General features: G+C 46.6%; 1 protein-coding gene across 3 annotated transcripts in view; it reads left to right on the top strand.

The window, feature by feature from the left end:
• The window catches only part of LOC123764494 (xanthine dehydrogenase/oxidase), a 33,610-nt gene that overhangs the window by 9,759 nt on the left and 2,715 nt on the right, over positions 1–21,136 (top strand). For 2 of the 3 annotated variants that reach the window (XM_069314502.1, XM_045752375.2), the window contains exons 3-27: positions 872–968; positions 1,779–2,014; positions 2,329–2,631; positions 2,889–2,995; positions 3,461–3,602; positions 4,031–4,198; positions 4,800–4,876; positions 5,912–6,005; positions 6,197–6,309; positions 6,659–6,829; positions 6,961–7,088; positions 7,302–7,443; positions 9,255–9,492; positions 10,459–10,640; positions 10,755–11,107; positions 12,112–12,327; positions 13,325–13,475; positions 14,137–14,282; positions 14,926–15,103; positions 15,496–15,624; positions 15,985–16,112; positions 17,943–18,060; positions 18,708–18,882; positions 19,685–19,764; positions 20,649–20,816. In XM_069314502.1, coding sequence (XP_069170603.1) covers positions 931–968; positions 1,779–2,014; positions 2,329–2,631; positions 2,889–2,995; positions 3,461–3,602; positions 4,031–4,198; positions 4,800–4,876; positions 5,912–6,005; positions 6,197–6,309; positions 6,659–6,829; positions 6,961–7,088; positions 7,302–7,443; positions 9,255–9,492; positions 10,459–10,640; positions 10,755–11,107; positions 12,112–12,327; positions 13,325–13,475; positions 14,137–14,282; positions 14,926–15,103; positions 15,496–15,624; positions 15,985–16,112; positions 17,943–18,060; positions 18,708–18,882; positions 19,685–19,764; positions 20,649–20,816 — 3,981 coding nt within the window. In that variant the 5' untranslated portion in view covers positions 872–930. The remainder of the gene's footprint in view (positions 1–871; positions 969–1,778; positions 2,015–2,328; positions 2,632–2,888; positions 2,996–3,460; positions 3,603–4,030; positions 4,199–4,799; positions 4,877–5,911; positions 6,006–6,196; positions 6,310–6,658; positions 6,830–6,960; positions 7,089–7,301; positions 7,444–9,254; positions 9,493–10,458; positions 10,641–10,754; positions 11,108–12,111; positions 12,328–13,324; positions 13,476–14,136; positions 14,283–14,925; positions 15,104–15,495; positions 15,625–15,984; positions 16,113–17,942; positions 18,061–18,707; positions 18,883–19,684; positions 19,765–20,648; positions 20,817–21,136) is intronic. The other variant, XM_045752377.2, reaches the window with a different exon arrangement.

Here is a 21,136-nt window from a genome sequence, read left to right as displayed (position 1 = left end):
TGGACAGGTTAGATTAGGTACTTTGCTTTAATTTCCATTTTCTTAAGCTACATTTCGGGCTAATTCAACCACAGAAAACGTGAACGTTTGAGGTATAACAATGAATTTTTGTTCGTACGACTAAATAGTCTTGTGTATGTACTATAATTTAAGAGGAAGGGCTAACTGAAAACATTCCCAGAATTCGAAGCAATAGTCGTCTCGTTTCTATATTTTAAGAAATTATCAGCCTTCATACAGCTATAAATTATTCAGCTTAGAGACTGTTGTGGACAAGTTTCTTGCACCAATTGTGCTATTAAAGACTATTGGTATATAGTTATATTCAACTGTGTAGCTAACTTATAAAGATTGTTACTTACCTAAATAAATTTTGGAGCTCGGTTCCTTCTATCGGGATGGGTATGGGCCTACTGCCACCCATATGTTGGGTATACCGGGCCCACTCCCACCAATAGGATGGGTATACCGGGCCCACTGCCACCCATAGGATGGGTATACCGGGCCCACTGCCACCCATAGGATGGGTATACCGGGCCCACTGCCACCCATAGGATGGATATAGGGTAGAAAATAAATTTAAAAAATCCATCGTATTGATATATATAGTTCATAAAGGCAAATGGGGGGGGTGGGGACCTTCGACAAGCCGCTGGTCTCCTGTGCTCGTCGACAGGAAGATTGTCGTCATGTCATAGAACTTGTGTGGAGGGAGGATGTGAGGATATGGAACTGGAATATGAGGTAAAGGAACGATGCTCAATCGCTTGTACCATCGGGGATCGAATGCCGACTCTGCTGACTCGGGTTGAAAATTTGAGCGTTTCTCTTAGGCATATTTGTGTGTGTATATTCCTTGACGCAGGGAGAGTGCGGCTATGCGGCACGAAGCTTGGGTGCGGCGAGGGCGGCTGCGGCGCTTGTACCGTCATGATCTCCCGATACGACCGCAGCAACGACAAGGTCATGTAAGTACCTGTGACCTGACCTGACCCGGTCTCTGTGAGCCTTGTTGCAGCACGGGTCCTGCTCTTGCTGCAAGTGACCCGGTCTGACCCGGTCTCTGTGAGCCGTGTTGCAGCACGGGTCCTGCTCTATCAGCGTTTTGCTCCTGTTGGCATCAATCATTTTGTACCTCAAATCATACACTTCGCGTCATCTGTTCTTCATATTTCATTGCATGTATAGTGCAATCATAACATAAGATAAGTTATAACTATTAAATTTAGAAGACCTATTATAACTGATAATTTGGTAATTAGATCGTAATTACTGGTAAACATGTGATATAATTCCTGATATAATTTGGTTATTATTGAAATTTGGTAAAGAATCTAAATATCTTGAGGCTTCAGCAGATGAACTTGTGTTGATCAGTGACTCACACAAGTATATGTTAATTGTTCTGTTTTCAAATAGATTATTATGAAATTAGTTTTAACGAAGGAATAGATTATAACAAGTACTCGCCTAGTTGTGTTTGCGGGGGTTGAGTTTTGGCTCTTTGGTCCCGCCTCTCAACCGTCAATCAACTGGTGTACAGGTTCCTGAGCCTATTGGGCTCTATCATATCTACACTTGAAGCTGTGTATGGAGTCAGCCTCCACCACATCACTTCCTAATGCATTCCATTTGTCTACTACTCTGACACTGAAAAAAAAATTCTAACGTCTCTATGGCTCATTTTGTCACTCAATTTCCACAATTTTGTGTGTGTGAGAGAGAGAGAGAGAGAGATAGATAGATGTGACTAAGCTGTCTCTCTCCTCACCATGCAGCCACTACTCAGTCAACGCCTGCCTGACTCCCGTGGTTTCAACGCACGGCCTGGCCGTCACCACCGTCGAGGGCATCGGCTCCTCCACCACTGGCCTCCACGCCGTGCAGGAGCGCATAGCACGTGCGCACGGCTCCCAGTGCGGCTTCTGCACGCCCGGTATAGTCATGTCCATGTACACACTCCTCAGAAACACTCCTAAACCCTCTATGGCCGATCTCAACGAGTACTTCACAGGTGAGTTGACCCTTATCTTCAGCATTCTGACCAGTTCACAGACGAGGGTTCGATTCCACTGAACGGCTTCAGTGTTTTCTCACGTACCTTGCTCATATAACCAAACTAAGAACACAAGATTCTCTTAAGCAAAGAGTTAGCTAAATGATACATATAGAAGCTTGGCATTATAATTCCTCTTAGATTCTTTAACTACTTTGAGAGTTGTGACTAAGTTCTTCCTGTCATTCATTTAGTAGCTTCAGAGTAACGCATCAACGTATCTTGGTGTGCAGTAAGTCAGGTGTGTAAGTAAACCCGATGTACACCATCAGGGAACCTGTGTCGGTGTACTGGATACCGTCCCATTCTCGAGGGCTTCCGTGACCTGACCTCTGATGCTGCTGCTGCTGCTGCTGGGTGTGGCATAGCCGGCTGTTGCAAGCTCCGTGACCTGACCTCTGATGATGCTGCTGGGTGTGGCATAGCCGGCTGTTGCAAGCTCCGTGACCTGACCTCTGATGCTGCTGGGGGTGGCATAGCCGGCTGTTGCAAGCTCCGTGACCTGACCTCTGATGCTGCTGGGGGTGGCATAGCTGGCTGCTGCAAGCTCCGAGGTACAGACTGCAGCATCCAAGGTGGGTGCTCATACCTTTACTGGTGAATGACAAATGTGATTTTAATCTTCAAGTTCAAGTATGTTTATTGAGATAAGCAATAAATACATCTCAAAGGGATAGAGTAGCTTAGGCTATTTCTACCCCCCTGAATCTTAAAAACAAAACCCTGTTTTAATAAGACAATATACATTAGCATACACATTGTCTCGATATTTATTTATTAGTAACATATCTCGCAATTATTTTTGGGTAAAAAAAAAACTTTGTTTTTGAAGCTGCAACGGAAAACGGAGAAACGGAAGCACCTGCCTTGCTCTACGACACTAGACAGTTCCGGCCCCTCGACCCCAGCCAGGAGATCATCTTCCCTCCGGAGCTGAAGGTGACGCTATGTGAACCCTTGAGGTGCTGAAAGTGACCCGCATGTTGACTGGTGAATGTTGCGAGTGCCACTTATGTGTCGGGGTGGCCCCGGTATGTCCCCCCCCCCCTACAGAGTCCCCTGTGACCAGAACACCCCAGTGACGTGACATGTCTACTTATGACCCCACTTAACACTACAGACACGTGTATCACTCGCGTAATATATCTGCCTAATAACTCTGTTGTAAGTGAAGCGATAACTAGTAGAAGCTGCTGCTATAATATGAGAGAGAAAGAGGTATTGGGTGGTGATCTAAGATTCTTTTCTTATGGCATGAAACACAATTTAATTTGCAGTTTATGTAGATTAAAGTGATCAACTGTCATGTGTGTGGTATAGCTGTATCGACCGTGTGGTATAACTGTATCGACAACGAAGTCGTCATAGCAAATTCTCAGGAATCGGTTTTCCTTCTTACAACAGGTGCGAGGTGATCTTGACAAGCAGTACTTGGAGATAAGAGGAGAAAGAGTCGTCTTCTACAGACCAGTGTCCCTCCCTCAGCTCCTCCGGCTCAAGACGCTGTACCCCAACGCCAAGATTATCGTCGGCAACACTGAAGCTGGTGAGTGGAGGCTCTGGTATAATAGTAAATTCTTTTATCGGGCACAAGCAGCATTCATACATAAAACACACACACACACACCTGCTGGGAATGAGGTACCTGGTGTTTTGCAGTTGCTTTATTCACTCTCATGTTCTGGAGAATATCCACATAACGCACCCAGTGGTCACTTTAGTGCTGGCTACTCATCACAATGTAATGACTAACAATGGAGCTAGATTGAGAGTTTTCCAAGCATCTCTTGACACACAATGACCCTTCATATAGTCCAGGGCATCTACACAAAGGCAGATGTTGGTAAAAATGTAATAGAACACGGGTCACACGGTACTTACTCAAACATTAAGCTTGGCCTAAACGTAGTGACATTTGTCTGTGCTATAGAGTGAGATGAAATAGTATCTGACGTAACCTTGAACCTGCTCCAGGTGTGGAGGTGAAGTTCAAGAACCAGGAGTACCCGGTGATCATCAGTCCCACCTGCGTGGAGGAGCTCACTTCAGTCACGGTCACGGAGACTGGCGTAGTCTTTGGAGCCTCTGTCACCCTGACCGCCTTGGAGAACACACTTCGTACCCAAGTCCACGTCCTCCCAGGTCAGTAAGGGAGAGCCATCATGAATGATGACCAGACCACACACTAGAATGTGAAGGGACGAAAACGTTTCGGTCCGTCCTGGACCATTCTCCAGTCGATTGTGAGAATGGTCGACTTGAGAATGGTCCAGGACGGACCGAAACGTCGTCGTCCCTTCACCTTCTAGTGTGTGGTCTGGTCATCATACTTTAGCCACGTTATTGTGACTCCTCGCTTGCACCATGAATGATGCTCCTAGGATAGTGAGTGTTGTTGTCAGCTGTTACATCATGTAAACAAAGCCACGTGGCTTGTCTAGTGTAAACAAACAGGAAGCACGTGATGGCTGAAGCTGATTGATCGCAAATAAGATCCATTTATACATGTCATCTTGAGTGAAGTGCGTCTGACAGGAACTTGACACATTGAGAGTTCTTAAGATCTAGTTATATCTTGTCTTACAGGCCCACCACTTCTCTCTTAGTAAACAAAATAAATTCTCAAACATGTGTGCAGTTGTAAATGTGTGTAGTTGTAAAACATGTTAATTCTCAGTTAATACTTACTTGTTCACTTATATTGTTCTTGTCAAGCTTGTTAATGTTGTGTTCCTTGGGACAGAACACAAGACGCGAGTGTTCTCTGCTGTGCTGGAGATGTTGCGGTGGTTCGCTGGCAAGCAGATTAGGAACGCTGCGGTGAGTGTGGTGAGGGTGTGTGGTGTGTGGTGAGGGGTGTGTGGTGAGGGGTGTGTGTGTGTGGTGTCTGGTGAGGGGTGTGTGTGTGTGGTGTCTGGTGAGGGGTGTGTGGTGTCTGGTGAGGGGTGTGTGTGTGTGGTGTCTGGTGAGGGGGTGTGTGTGTGTGGTGTCTGGTGAGGGGTGTGTGTGTGTGGTGTCTGGTGAGGGGTGTGTGGTGTCTGGTGAGGGGGTGTGTGGTGTCTGGTGAGGGGTGTGTGGTGTCTGGTGAGGGGTGTGTGTGTGTGGTGTCTGGTGAGGGGGTGTGTGGTGTCTGGTGAGGGGTGTGTGGTGTCTGGTGAGGGGTGTGTGTGTGGTGTCTGGTGAGGGGTGTGTGGTGTCTGGTGAGGGGGTGTGTGGTGTCTGGTGAGGGGTGTGTGGTGTCTGGTGAGGTGTGTGTGTGTGTGGTGTCTGGTGAGGGGTGTGTGTGTGGTGTGTGGTGAGGGGTGTGTGGTGTCTGGTGAGGTGTGTGTGTGTGTGGTGTCTGGTGAGGGGTGTGTGTGTGGTGTGTGGTGAGGGGTGTGTGTGTGTGTGGTGTCTGGTGAGGGGTGTGTGTGTGGTGTGTGGTGAGGGGTGTGTGTGTGTGGTGTCTGGTGAGGGGTGTGTGTGTGTGGTGTCTGGTGAGGGGTGTGTGTGTGTGGTGTCTGGTGAGGGGTGTGTGTGTGGTGTGTGGTGAGGGGTGTGTGTGTGTGGTGTCTGGTGAGGGGTGTGTGTGTGTGGTGTCTGGTGAGGGGTGTGTGTGTGTGGTGTGTGGTGAGGGGTGTGTGTGTGTGGTGTCTGGTGAGGGGTGTGTGTGTGTGGTGTCTGGTGAGGGTGTGTGTGTGTGGTGTCTGGTGAGGGTGTGTGTGTGTGGTGTCTGGTGAGGGAGTGTGGTGTCTGGTGTGGGGTGTGTGTGTGTGGTGCCTGGTGAGGGAGTGTGGTGTCTGCTTACAGACACAAGGGCCAGTAGTAGCATTACAAATCTCTACAACCAGAGTAACGTTCCCGTGGATCTTTCAGGCTATTGGTGGCAACATTATGACCGGGTCACCCATCAGTGACCTCAACCCCTTGCTGCTGGCCGCTGGGGTCACCCTCACTCTCCACAGCCAAGGTCAGAACACCTTACTATGCTCTTAGCAATGTTAAGACAATGCATGAAAAGCGTTGTATGATGTACAGATGCACAACGATACTGAGATCACTCTCTCTCCCCTCTCTGAGAGAGAGACCTGAGGGCGCCGTCGGTACCCCTCTAGTTAGATCAATTAATTCTAAACCGATTTGTATGGTGTTTGTGACCAGGAGACGGTGAGCGACGCGTGTTGATGGATCAACACTTCTTCACCGGCTACAGGCGCAATATTGTCCGGCAGGATGAGATTCTGCTCAATGTCCACATCCCCTACACCCAGGAGGTCAGTGTTAGGAAGAAGGGAGTGATTTCTTCCAAGACATCCTGTTTTAACACTCGTAAGACCGTGTACTGTCTTCTTCAGTATTGCCTTTGTGGTGTCTGGCAAGTTTTCTTTTAGTGTTTTTAGGTATTTAATAATTAGTTATCTTCGTGTTCTGTTTTTTAGCTGTGAACCTCATTGGTTTTTCTTGTGTGCTCTCACCTGAGAGCACACAAGTGTACACTCTCGCCTGAGTACATGGGTACAGCAGACACGTACTGGTGTCCACTCTCACCTGAGACACACCCGTGTCTCAGTAGCACATCTGTTCAGCCTCAGTTCCCCCTGTAATAGGTTCCTGACTTTACAGAACGAGTACTTCCTGGGGTACAAGCAGTCCCGTCGCCGGGAGGACGACATAGCCATTGTAAACGCTGGCTTCAGGGTGAGGTTTCGACCTGACTCCAGTGAAGTTACCCGCCTCGACCTGGCTTTTGGCGGCATGGCTCCCACCACCGTCATGGCCCTCACCACCATGAAGGTACTGTGCCGCTGTGGGATATACGTCTGTACAAACTATCTTAATGGTTAATAAGCATGAGGCCGAGGTGTGTAAAGTGAGCGCATTATGGGTATTACTCACACCATAACATGTTGGAGGTCTTCCTTCAGGCGCTGGTGGGCAGGCAGTGGGATCCCTCGCTGCTGGAGGACGCCACGTCCCTCCTCCTACAGGACCTTCCTCTCCCTCCTTCTGCGCCTGGTGGCATGGTGGAGTACCGTCGCGCCCTCACTCTCAGGTAACCTGCGTGAGCCTCAGGGCCATGGAGGCTGTGTGTGTTAAGTGTGATTACACAGAACCTGGGTATACGGAAGATACTTTATAAACAATGTGGGAGACCCTGCAGGTTAGCTCAAGTGTGTTTGGTGCTCAAACACACTGAAAATTATGGAAAAAAAATTTTACTTTTTGTATACAACCCAATATGCATGGGACGTCTCTCTTTTTTCAGCTTTTTCTTCAAATTTTACCTGAGTGTGAGAGGTCGCTTGAGCGAGTACCTGCCGGAGGTGGCGGCGCCCCTGACGCAGGAGGAGCAGCGGGCCGTCCTCGCCCACCCTCACGTTGTGCCCTCCTCCACACAGCTCTTCCAGGTGAGTGTTAGTCGTCTTGGGTGATGGTAGAGGTGGGAGCGGGGATGGTCCTGGGAGATAGGAAGGAATGGGCTGTCCTGGGAGACGGGAGAGGATGCGTGGATTGTCCTGGGAGAGAGGAAGGAATGGGCTGTCCTGGGAGACGGGAGAGGATGCGTGGATTGTCCTGGGAGAGAGGAAGGAGTGGGCTGTCCTGGGAGACGGGAGAGGATGCGTGGATTGTCCTGGGAGAGAGGAAGGAGTGGGCTGTCCTGGGAGACGGGAGAGGATGCGTGGATTGTCCTGGGAGAGAGGAAGGAGTGGGTTATCTTGAGGTTATCTTGAGATGATTTCGGGGCTTTAGTGTCCCCGCGGCCCGGTCCTCGACCAGGCCTCCACCCCCAGGAAGCAGCCCGTGACAGCTGGCTAACACCCAGGTACGTATTTTACTGCTAGGTAATAGGGGCATAGGGTGAAAGAAACTCTGCCCATTGTTTCTCGCCGGCGCCTGGGATCGAACCCAGGATCACAAGTCCCGCGTGCTGTCCGCTCGGCTGACTGGCTCCCCAGGGTACATGGGTTGACCAAATCACACACTAGAAAGGGACGAAGACGTTTCGGGCCGTCCTGGACCATTCTCAAATAGATTGTGACGACACACAATCGACTTGAGAATGGTCCAGGACAGACCGAAACGTCGTCGTCGTCCCTTCACTTTCTAGTGTGTGGTTGGTCTCACTTTCTAGTGTGTGGTTTGGTCAACATACTTCAGCCACGTTATTGTGACTCCTCGTCTGTACATGGGTTGTCTTGGAGGAGGAGGAATACCCGAGGGAAGATATCGGTGAAGGTAATATTTTCTTAAGTCTTTGAAAGCCGTTTTCTCTTGCAATTGAGCTCCGGCATCCGTTATGTTATTGTTTAACCATTCCCGGCATTTTAGATAAACACCTGCTTGGCATGGTTCCCATAGTCGCGGACACGTTTACAGATGTTTTTCCTGGTGAACAACTGACACAGGATGCAGCTACAACAGTTGCTTAACTCCCAGGTCCCGATTTACTGCTAGGTGAACAGACGCATCGGGTAAAGGAAACAGGCCCAAGTGTTATGCTGCGGAAATTTTGCATGAATTTCTTATTTACCAATTAGAGTAAAATATACGGAAACAAATAAATTGCTTCATTTACTATTCTATATATGCAGAATTTTATATAAATGTGATTCTGATATTGATCTAAATTTCTGAAATTTATATTAAGAGTTAGCCTTTAAATTTATATTTTCTTTACTTCAAATATTATAGAAAATTTCATATAAATAGGAGTAACTAAAGTAAAAGGCTAAAACACACAACTTCCACATTTATTGATAATAATAATCTTTATTCAAACGAATGTGAGTACAAAGAACATAAGAGTTAATGTACAACTGTAGGGACAGGCGTTACACATACTACTGAAGCCACAATTACGCGAAGCGTTTCTGCCAAAACGTTAACTACTGACACTAAACAAATCTTTTTAGTGTCTATAAGGCTCATTTGGGCACTCAATTTCCACTTGTGTCCCCTGTATGTGTGTACTCGGCTATTTGTGCTTGCGGGGGTTGAGCTCTGGCTCTTTGATGTGTGTGTGTGTTAGAGAGAAGTATATGTAGCAGATAGGCATATAGATCAGGAGTCAGTGCATTAGACAACCGACGGTCAGAAAGGCGGGGTCCAAGAGCTAACAGCTCGACTCTGCCGATTCAATTGTCAAACACATACATACACCCACCATTAAATGTAACACCACGTCCTGTTGGTAGATAAATTAATTTGTCCTCTGCAGGTACGCGATGGACAGAACTCAGAGGACCCCATCGGGCGGCCCATAACTCACACCTCTGCACTGAAGCAGGCGACGGGGGAGGCGGTGTACGTGGACGACATGCCCACCTTCACCAGAGAACTCCAGGCTGCCCTCGTCCTCTCCTCCAGAGCCCACGCCCACATCCTCGACATTGACGAGTCTGAAGCGCTGAAGGTCGATGGCGTGGAGAGGTTTTTCAGCGCAAAGGATCTCCCAGGCGAGTTGTAACCACCTGTTTAATATAATTAAATAATTCTATGATTATTTTTACTTGAAAACCGTTCTATATCTGTAAAATAGAATGTCGGCCGGGGTTGAAGGCCTGACAATGAGGCTAGCCTCGACCAATTTTGACAGGGCGACAAAACCTGGAATGCAGATGGAAAATTCCACCAGGGATCCGGAAGGGAGCCGGTCGGCCGAGCGGACAGCACACTAGACTTGTGATCTTGTGGTCCTGGGTTCGATCCCAGGCGCCGGCGAGAAACAATGGGCAAAGTTTCTTTCACCATATGCCCCTGTTACCTAGCAGTAAAATAGGTACCTGGGTGTTAGTCAGCTGTCACGGGCTGCTTCCTGGGGGTGGAGACCTGGTCGAGGACCGGGTCGCGGGGACACTAAAGCCCTGAAATCATCTCAAGATAACCTCAAGATAAGAAGGGAATCCCACCTAGGAATCCCACCAGGTCATATTTCAACCCGTTCTCGCAAATTTAATAAGTCAATATTGACTTGTTAACTACGTGCATAGGTGATATACTAAACATAATAGATACCCTTAAAAAGATTCATAGAAAACACCGACCTTACCTAACCTTGTTAGTATCTTAAGATAAGCATCTTATTGCTTCGTAATTACAATTATTACTTAACCTATACCTATTATAGGTTAGGTAATAATAAGCAATAAGATGCTTATCTTAACATACTAAGTAGGTTAGGTAAGGTCGGTGTTTTCTATGAATCTTTTTAAGGGTATCTATTATGTTAAGTATGTCACCTATGTACATATTTAATAAGCCAATATTGACTTATTAAATTTGCGAGAACGGGTTGCATATTTAATGTTCACTTTCATTACTGTATGCCAAAATTTAAATGAGAAATGAAATGATTTATTCACATCAGCTTTTTAAAAAAAATTATTTTCCATAAGTACATTGATGTATTTTTCCTGCAACAGGAAAGAGGAACGTAACCGGTTGTATCATCTTCGACGAAGAGGTTTTTGCCTCTGAGAAAGTAACGTGTGTAGGCCAGGTGGTAGGCCTAGTAGTGGCCAAGGACCAGGCCACAGCCCTTAGAGCAGCCAAGCTCGTTAAGATACAATATCAAGATATCCAACCAGCTATAATCACCATTCAGGTACCTGCTTGTTAAGGCAACTTTATTCAATTATTAAAAAAAAACTATTGTCGTTTAATGCCATTTGGCAGAACAATTGATAATTGTATACAAAGCTGTATAAATCATTGACAGGACGCTATCGAGGCGAAGTCATGGTGGGATCCATGGACTATACGCAGTGGTGACTTGGAGGCGGCCTTCAGCACCGCAGACCATGTTCTGGAGGGCGAGATGTATCTGGGAGGTCAGGAACATTTCTACCTGGAGACAAATGCCCACCTTGCTGTGCCTAAATGTGAAGATGGGGAAATGGAGCTGTTTTCGTCGTGTCAAAACCCCACCAAGACCCAGGAACTGGTCGCCAGGGCCCTTGACGTTCCCAGGAACAGGGTCGTTTGCCGGGTTAAGAGAATGGGCGGAGGTTTTGGCGGGAAGGAGACGCGGACCAGCGTCGTCTCTGTTCCAATCTGTGTCGCTGCGGCTGCGTGAGTATTGTTTACAAGTCAACTTTTAGCATTTCTTCTTTCTTAAAGGAGCGGGACATATCCTCTGGACTGCAGGCGATGAGTCACAATAACGTGGCTAAAGTAAGTTGACCAGACCACACACTGGAAGGTGAAGGGTCGACGACGTTTCGGTCCGTCCTGGACCATTCTCAAGTCAATTGAGAATGGTCCAGGACGGACCGAAACGTTGTCGTCGTCCCTTCACCTTCAATTGTGTGGTAGGGTCAACATATTTTAGCCACGTTATTGTGACTCATCGCCTGTACATTCAGTGTAAATGTTGAATAAATAATTCATATCTAATTTCTTGCGTATTTTTAGGCGTATTTTAGATATCTTCAGGTTATCTTGAGATGATTTAGGGATGTGTTAGGCTCTCTTGGGACAAGTTAGATTGGTTTTGATTAAGTTAGGTAAAATTAGGTTTTCAGAATCATTGGCGAACCATCTTATGTACGATATGTTCTTGTCTTCCTATTGTGGGGTGCTGTACAGGGGTCTGGTAGTTTCGATCATGAGAATTAGACGCTTTTTTTTTTAACCGTGTATATATCTATTCTAAATGTATTAGTTTACTTAAGATTGTATTTCGCTCGGTTGGGTTAAGTTAGGCAAGTTTCCAAATCCCTTGGCGAATCGTCTTGTGTACGATGCGACTTGTATCCGTGTTGAATATGCTGCTATGGCGGTATGGTCACTCACAGGATGAGAGACGCTGCCCAATACTGTCACTATGGCGGTGTGTCCACTCACAGGATGAGTGGCGCTGCCCAATACTGTCACTATGGCGGTGTGTCCACTCACAGGATGAGTGGCGCTGCCCAATACTGTCACTATGGCGGTGTGTCCACTCACAGGATGTGGCGCTGCCCAATACTGTCACTATGGCGTCATGCTCACTCACAGGACGAATGGCGCTGCCAAATAAACTCGCTTTTCGGTGCAAAATTCACATTTTTGTTGTTAAAATTGTACTTTTGCAGGTTGGGACGTCCAGTGCGCATTATGCTGGACCGGGACGCAGACATGGTGGTAACAGGAGGCCGGCACCCGTTCCTGTGTCGCTGGAGAGTGGCCTTCACTAGCCAAGGCAAGCTCCTGGCCCTCGAGGCCGACCTCTATGCCAACGGTGGCTGCTCCTACGATCTCTCGTCTTCCATCGTTCAGAGAGCCATGTTCTCCATTGATAATGCTTACAAGTGGGTGAAGATTTGATTTTTTTTATATTCCTCCTGTAATTTAGGATATGGGGAGGTTATTAGGGGTAGACAGTCACTTGGGCTGGACGGTAGAGCGACGGTCTCGCTTCGTGCAGATCGGCGTTCAATCCCCGACCGTCCAAGTGCTTGGAAGCCATTCCTCCTCCCCCATCCTATCCCAAATCCTTATCCTGACCCCATCCAAGTGCTATAAAGTCGTAATGGCTTGGCGCTTTCCCTGATAATTAAAAAATATTGCGTTTAGTTATGAATTTCTGAAAGGAAATTGCTAGTTTTCCTAGCCTATATCTCACAATTTTGTTTATTTAACGCGCACCCATTTTAGATACATAAAATCAATTCAATTACGACACTGATTTCCAACGTTACTTGGGGTAAATCCTTAATACGATAATATTGTATTATACGGCCCAACCTCGATTAATGCTAACGAGGCGGGGCCCAATAGTTGGAGCTCGTTCTCTTCAAACCCACATAATAAGCATGCTCAGGAAAGAGCATATATATATATGAGCTTTTTACATATATTTCAATTGATTTTAATTTGAAAACAAAAATATGCCAAACAAATTCTGCTGTAACCACAGAATATAAAACTTTAATGCTATTACTATAATCTAGTTATATCTCTATGAACAATTGTTACAAAAGTTAAAGGATATTAAATATTGCGCTTAGTCATTTAGGAGCGTAAGTTATTACGGGCTATTCATGCCCATGCTACCTCTTGGGTGACTTGATCTTCATCAGTCAATCAGCATCAGTGATGTCATACGATTTCATTTCCACGAGAGAAATCTCCCGTCACGCAGGGTGCAATCGCACCTCCACAGATCTCCAGTATCAGCTCTTGATACTGGTAATGGCTCAAAAGGGCCATCACTTACGGGCTATTCATGCCCATGCCACCTTCTGGGTGGTTTAATCATCATCGATGTCATACTTGTCCGTGCTTAATCGCTTGCTTGCTTGCCAGGTGGGAGGCGCTGCGGGTCACCGGCTACGCCTGCAAGACCAACCTTCCCTCCAACACCGCCTTCAGGGGCTTTGGCGGACCTCAGGGCATGATGTTTACTGAGGACATTGTGTCGCGAGTCGCTGCCTTCCTCAAGCTCGATGCTGTTCAGGTGGGTGGTGTTGGTGCCTTCAGTTTGTCCTGGCGGCTGTCGGGGTGTCCTGGGGGCTGTCGGGGTGTCCTGGGGGCTGTCGGGGTGTCCTGGCGGCTGTCGGGGTGTCCTGGCGGCTGTCGGGGTGTCCTGGCGGCTGTCGGGGTGTCCTGGGGCCAGATTCACGAAAGCACTCACGAACGTGTACATCTTTCCTCAATCTTTGACGGCTTTGGTTACATTTATTAAACAGTTTACAAGCATGAAAACTTCCCATCCAACTGTTATTGTTATAAACAGCCTCCTGGTGCTTCGGAGCTCATAAACTGTTTAATAATTGGAAACAAAGCCGCCAGAGATTGAGAAAAGATGTGCAGGTTCGTAAGTGTTTGCGTAAGTGCTTTCGTAACTAGTGTGATCATTAGGTCACCCACATAACCTGTCTGTGCTTGGCAGGTCACCCACATAACCTGTCTGTGCTTGGCAGGTCACCCACATAACCTGTCTGTGCTTGGCAGGTCACCCACATAACCTGTCTGTGCTTGGCAGGTCACCCACATAACCTGTCTATGCTTGACAGGTTATGTGGTGAGCTAATGACCACCAATTACGACACGGTAGTCACTTTCTCCGACTCGCAAGACAATCTAAAATGAGGTGACTTTGAGTGATGTGTTGGCAGGTGAGGGAGAAGAACCTGTACAAGAGCGGCGACACGACCCACTTCACACAGGTGCTGGAGCGATGTACCGTCGGCCGCTGCTGGCGAGAGGTCCTCCTTCAGGCCAATTATCAATCCCGTGCGGCTGAGATTGATCACTTTAACAGGTGAGCTACACGCCTGTTGTGGCTGAGGCTACAGTGCTGCTTTGATAGGGATAACAGGAGGATAACACGCTCGCCCAGCATCAATACTAGGTATGATTGCTCCTAATTCCATAATAACATTGGGGTTTATCATCGGATTAGGTTCACTCGAAGACTAACTTGCTACAAGTGTTCTAACACGGCATTGTGCGTGTTGGAACACTTGTAGCAACACCTGGGTCTGAGATAGCGTGGGGTAGAGCTGATATCTCTCACGACCATCTAAACCCACCATTCGTAGGAATGGTGGAATGAACATGGGCGTAGATAAGAAAACTGGGTAAAACAAAGACCATATGTGTGATAATAATGATCGTATGATTGGCGTCGATCATTTTGATCAAATTATTCATAATAATTTCACCAGAAAGATTTAAAATGGACAAATGATATTAATCAACTTTTTGTAAATGGTTCTCCATGTCTCACAAGTGTGTATAGAGGTAATTGATCAATGACCACTATACACACGTGTTTCACATGTGTGTATAGACGTCATTGATCATGTGAAATTCAACTTTCACATGAAAGTTGACTTATCAAATAACTTGACAAAGTGAAACTTTATCCTTGAATGTATTTGAAATCACACTTCTCTTCACAGGGAGAATAAATACAAGAAACGAGGACTTGCAGTGGTGCCGGTAAAGTTTGGCATCTCGTTCACGGCCACTTGCCTCAACCAGGCCGGGGCTCTGGTGATGGTCTACACTGACGGCTCCGTCCTGCTCAGCCACGGCGGCACAGAGATGGGTCAGGGCCTCCACACCAAGATGGTACAGGTAGGCTGCTACGGTCGTGAGTTCTGCGATGTAGGCGTGCTGGTGGTGCAGGTTCATCAACCCAATGAATGGATGCAGAGTTGTTGTTGTTGTTATAGATTCGGCTACTAGGAACAAGTTCCAAGTAGAGCACGGGCTATGGTGAGCCCGTAGTGAACTTACCTGGCACAGGAGCGGTGCAAGGTGGATGCAGAGTACAGATATACACTTAAATATTCTAGGCGTTATGAACAGTGCACAGGGAAAAGTACATGGTAGCTATGCCATACTTGCGAACAAAAACAGTCGGGGAGACTGAACTAAAATGAATTGTAAGACGGGAGGACATTAATGAATTGAGATTTTACAAGTGCATTTACGTGTGTTTAAATGTGCACTGCATTCTCCAAAAGGTAGCTTCGCGGGTGCTGCAGCTGCCGGTGGAGGAGATCTACATAGCCGAGACGGCTACAGACAAGGTACCAAACACCTCGCCCACAGCTGCCTCCGCCTCCTCTGACCTTAATGGCATGGCTGTTTTAGTAAGTAGTTCCATCACCAGCCCTCTTGGCCTTTAAGGCGTGTAACTCTATTACCGACATATGGATCATGTCCTAAATTGGAGATTCGGTCAAAATAGGAATGTGTTATGCAAGCGATGAGTCACAATAACGTGGCTGAAGTATGTTGACCAGACCACACACTAGAAATTGAAGGGACGACGACGTTTCGGTCCGTCCTGGACCATTCTCAAGTCGATTGTGAATGGTCCAGGACAATTGTGACAATCGACTTGAGAATGGTCCAGGACGGACCGAAACGTCGTCGTCCCTTCAATTTCTAGTGTGTGGTCTGGTCAACAGGAATGTGTTAATTTGCTTTAAACTTTGTATGACTCTCAGGAGGCCTGCAGCAAGATCATGGAGCGTCTCAAGCCCTATATTGACCAGAATCCCGAGGGAGCTTGGAGAGACTGGATCAACGCAGCATACGTAGACCGCGTCTCGTTGTTCGCCACTGGCTTCTTCAAGTAGGTTGCTGAGCCGTTCGTGATGTCTTGCAGGGAAGTAATTATAATATATCCTTTAAAAACATACTGCAGCTCAGGACTAAATTGATTGATTGATGAAGATTAAACCACCCAAAAGGTGGCACGGGCATGAATAGCCCGTAAGTGGTGGCCCCTTTTTGAGCCATTACCAGTATCAAGAGCTGATACTGGAGATCTGTGGAGGTGCGACTGCACCCTGCGTGACGGGAGATGTCTCCCGTGGCAGGACTAAAGATCATATTCACTCCAAATAGTCTTACCACTTATTCATGCCCGTGCCACCTCTTGGGTGGCTTAATCTTCAACAGTCAATCATACTACAGGCTTGCAGTAAGATACTCTTAAGTGTGAAGTCTTTGTGAAGTCGTCGTGTATTAGTTGACCAACCTTGTCCTGCAAAGAACGTCACATTTAGCTCGTATGCGGGGTTACGGGCTCACCATAGCCCGTGCTACATGGACACTCCGTCCTGAATAGCTAATTCTTTAACAACAGCAGCAGCAGCAGCTTGTATGCATTCCATAAGGACAAAATTTGTCGTACTAGAAAATGGAAGCGGGTCGCGAAAATGACGTACTGTCCCGTTTTCTGTTTTGGGTCCTATTGTGGGTTAGGAGAGACCACTTCAAATTGACTGTTTCCTTGACGTTAGGACACGGCGGGAGACATCTCCCGTCACGCAGGGTGCAGTCGCACCTCCACAGATTTCCAGTATCATCTATTGATACTGGTAATGGCTCAAAAGGGCCACCACTTACGGCGCTGGGCTATTCATGCCCGTGCCACCTTTTGGGTGGCTTAATCTTAATCAATCGACGTTGGGAAAAATTATGAGGACGGGCTGGGTTGATATACCCCGAGGCTTCTCTACACTGGCCGCAAGGCAGCTTTAATTATCACGTCTAATATTCATTGGGAAGTGTCCGCCTGCTCTCTTAAAAGCTACAATTTATTTTATATGAATACATTTGAGTTTCTGGAAAATAGTTTCTTAAACCATTGTTAAGTCTTTGAATCTGTTTTTGTACCCAGTGAGGCAGATCTAGCTCAGTTTTTAAATAATTTTAGTCGATATCATGACTCCTCACAGCTCGTCTATAGTGTCTTAAAGTACAGTTCTCTCAGCTCTACAGTTTTAGTCTTTTATGCATCCAAACCCACCCTCTGGGTGGCGGTGGAAAAGATTACAGAGTACATATTGGAATCGGGGACTGAACCCCAAAATTCATTTAGCAACTAAAGTTATAGTCCTCACAGTCAATTCCGCAAGTTTGCGACGAGTCTCATTGCGAACCTTTGTACCTGTTAAGGTTTTTATGCTTTGAGAGTGTACTTGATGATAAGGCTGCATATTATAGAGCTGGTCTCACATAGGTGGTGTTCAGTGAGTGCGTGTAAGTCCCTCCCTACCCGCGTCCGTTCGTCAGTCCATCCATCTAGGAAAACGGTAGTTCATTGTGTGATTGACAGATTGTAGACCTGCTTCAAATTCACTGCATGGTTTGATTTAAGATCCACGGGAGACATCTCCCGTCACGCAGTGTGCAGTCGCACCTCCACAGATCACCAGTATCAGCTCTTGATACTGGTAATGGCTCAAAAGGGCCACCACTTACGGGCTATTCATGCCCGTGCCACCTCTTGGGTGGCTTAATCTTCATCAATCAATCAATCTGATTTAAAATCAGTTAAGTATGGTTCCTCGAGACAACATAGTTCCTTAACCAAATATTTTAGGTACAAGTCTAAACCTTTTGATGTGTTAGAAACACTAAGCAACACTGGTACTGATCGCCGTGGGTGTTGCAGGACTCCGGACATCGTGAGCTTCAACTTCGAGACGGGCGAGGGGCGGCCATTCAGCTATTTCTCATACGGAGCCGCCGCTACAGAAGTGGAAGTTGACTGTCTAACAGGAGACCATGCGGTGAGTACACCCAAGTTCTGTGATGATCAAGACTGTTGTTGGTGCAGTGGTTGAACAGGTTGTTGTTAGTGGCTTAAACTAGCAGTTTTGTCAACAAAGGGTGACCTCATCTCGCCTGAGGTCAAGGCGAGATCAAAATGACAAAAACACTTGCTCGTAACTCAAACTCCTGCATTTGCGGAAACAAACGACTCAAATTTGGTATAATGCTATATGTTCTGGGCTTTAGTATGATGACGGATGTGAGGTAAAAATGTTACTGGCCGCTGGACCGCACGTTTCAGCCTCTTGGGACGGCTGGACCGCATGTTTCAGCCTCTTGGGACGGCTGGACCGCATGTTTCAGCCTCTTGGGACGGCTGTACCGCATGTTTCAGCCTCTTGGGACGGCTGGACCGCACGTTTCAGCCTCTTGGGACGGCTGGACCGCACGTTTCAGCCTCTTGGGACGGCTGGACCGCACGTTTCAGCCTATTGGGACGGCTGGACCGCACGTTTCAGCCTCTTCGTAAACTTGGAACTTTGATACAATGCTCTCCCACAAAATTAGACAACTTGTAATTTAAATTGAAAAATAATAGCACTTATTGTTAAAAATTGTTAAAATATGTAATTTTATGCCAGCAAATTTGTATCCCATTGGACAGGTGCTACGAACTGATATCGTGATGGACGTGGGAGAGTCCCTCAACCCTGCGATAGATATCGGCCAGGTGGAGGGAGCATTCATGCAGGGCGTGGGGCTCTTTACCCTAGAGGAGCTCTGCTACTCCCCCGAGGGCGTCCTTCTCACAAGAGGACCCGGAATGTACAAGATACCAGGTACACCAACCTCCTCCCCCTCTCAAGTTCAAGTATGTTTATTGAGATAAGCAAGAAATACATCTCAAAGGGATAGAGTAGCTTAGGCTATTCTATCCCTCACTTGTGGACCAATAATGCAAACTTTCCCGATACACACAAACAGATAACATTGTTCTAGGTGACATTAGTTAGTCTAGTGACTTTGGGGCATTCCCGAAGTGTTTAGATATCGTAAATAAATTTAGGAAATCAAGCGATGGTCGTAGCCAATGTAAGGTCACTAGGCTATGGATTAGTGTAATATAGTGTACAAGAGGCTTGTTAGTCAAGGCAGGATTATATATATATATATAATATATAATATATAATATATATATATATATATATATATATATATATATATATATATATATATATATATATATATATATATATATATATATATATATATATATATATATATATATAGTGCAATTTTCCTGATGATTCATTGTGAATTTGTACCTTGTGAATCCTCCACTCGTGGCAGTCATTGTATGTGTTATAATTAAACTCAATAACATCATTATTATTACCCTTATTTAAAATGGTATCACTATTTGCAGGCGAGGAGTCACAATAACGTGGCTAAAGTATGTTGACCAGATCACACACTAGAAAGTGAAGGGACGACGACGTTTCGGTCCGTCCTGGACCATTCCCACGTCGATGACTTGAGAACGGTACAGGACGGACCGAAACGTCGTCGTCCCTTCACCTTCTAGTGTGTGGTCTGGTCAACAGTATCACTATTTAATGTCTAACTTGGTATTATTGACAGGTTTCCAGGATATACCGAGGGAATTCAACGTGTCTCTTCTGCGAGGGGCGCCGAATCCAAGGGCTGTGTTCTCGTCAAAGGTCAGGCTTCTTGACTTCACCAGAGGGTTTCTCTGAAAACTTTATATTCTTATATTAAACTCCCCTGGAATGCCAACCACTTGGACTGGACGGTAAAAAGACGATCTCGCTTTATGCAGGTCAGCGTTCAATTCCCTTGACCGTCCACAAGTGGTTGGGCACCATTCCTTCCCCCCGTCCTATCCCAAATCCTTATCCTGACCCTTTCCTAGTGCTATATAGTTGTAATGGCTTGGCGCTTCCTGATAGTTCCCTTCATTTGAAATGCTTTAAATTCAGTATTTTATTGGATTTAAATTAATAATGTTAATAGTTTGAAAGTGTTACTGTGAGATTTTGGCAGAGTATATATATGCTTTACATATTTACCTCTCACACGGGAGACATCTCCCGTCACATAAGATGCAGTCGCGCCTCCACAGATCTCCAGTATCAGCTCTTGATACTGGTAATGGCTCCAAAGGGCCGTCACTTACGGGCTATTCATGCCTGTGCCACATTTTGAGTGGCTCAATTTTTATCAATCTTTATCAATCGAGTAATAACTGGGGAGACATCTCCCGTCACGTAAGGTGCAGTCACACCTCCACAGATCTCCAGTATCATCTATTGATACTGGTAATGGCTCAAAAGGGCCACCACTTACGGGCTATTCATGCCCGTGCCACCTTTTGGTTGGCTTAATCTTCATGCAGGCGATGAGTCACAATAACGTGGCTAAAGTATGTTGACCAGACCACACACTAGAATGTGAAGGGACGACGACGTTTTGGTCCGTCCTGGACCATTCTCAAGTCGATTGTGAGAATATCTATCAAGTCGAATTAAGAATATCTCTTAATCTTCATCAATCAATCAATTACCTCTCTCACTCTGCTTTACAGGGCGTGGGGGAGCCGCCGCTCTTTCTGGCCGCGTCCGTATTCCATGGTATTAAACAGGCCGTGGCTGCCGCTCGCGCCGACCAGGGACTCGACCCAGTCTTCCGCCTGGACTCTCCTGCTACAGCTGAACGCATCCGCATGGCCGCTCCTGACTTCCTCACACGCAAGGTACACCGTGAAGGGTTGTGTGTAATTGATTAAATATATCTAAAATTGAATGGTTGTCCAGTGTTGAAGGGGCAAATGCATTAAAGATCTTCATTAAACTTTACAGGATGATAGGGACACCCCTGTCTTATATTCGGGGCGGAGACGTCCTTATTGGGCCCCCTTGAAAGGGAAATGAGCCCCCCACCCCCTCTAGCGACCCCCCATCCACCCTCTAGCGCCCCCCCCCCCGCCCCCCCCCCATGAAGTTAGAAATGGTGACCAGAGGGTCCATAGAGTTTCATCATATATTCATAGTAGCCCAGAATTCAGATACTGAG

The sequence above is a fragment of the Procambarus clarkii genome, chromosome 79 (genome assembly GCF_040958095.1).
Source record: "Procambarus clarkii isolate CNS0578487 chromosome 79, FALCON_Pclarkii_2.0, whole genome shotgun sequence".
NCBI classification, from domain to species: Eukaryota; Metazoa; Arthropoda; class Malacostraca; order Decapoda; family Cambaridae; genus Procambarus; species Procambarus clarkii.
The sequence above is the reverse complement of the archived record's forward strand: the minus strand, read 5'-3'. Positions and strand labels throughout refer to the sequence as shown.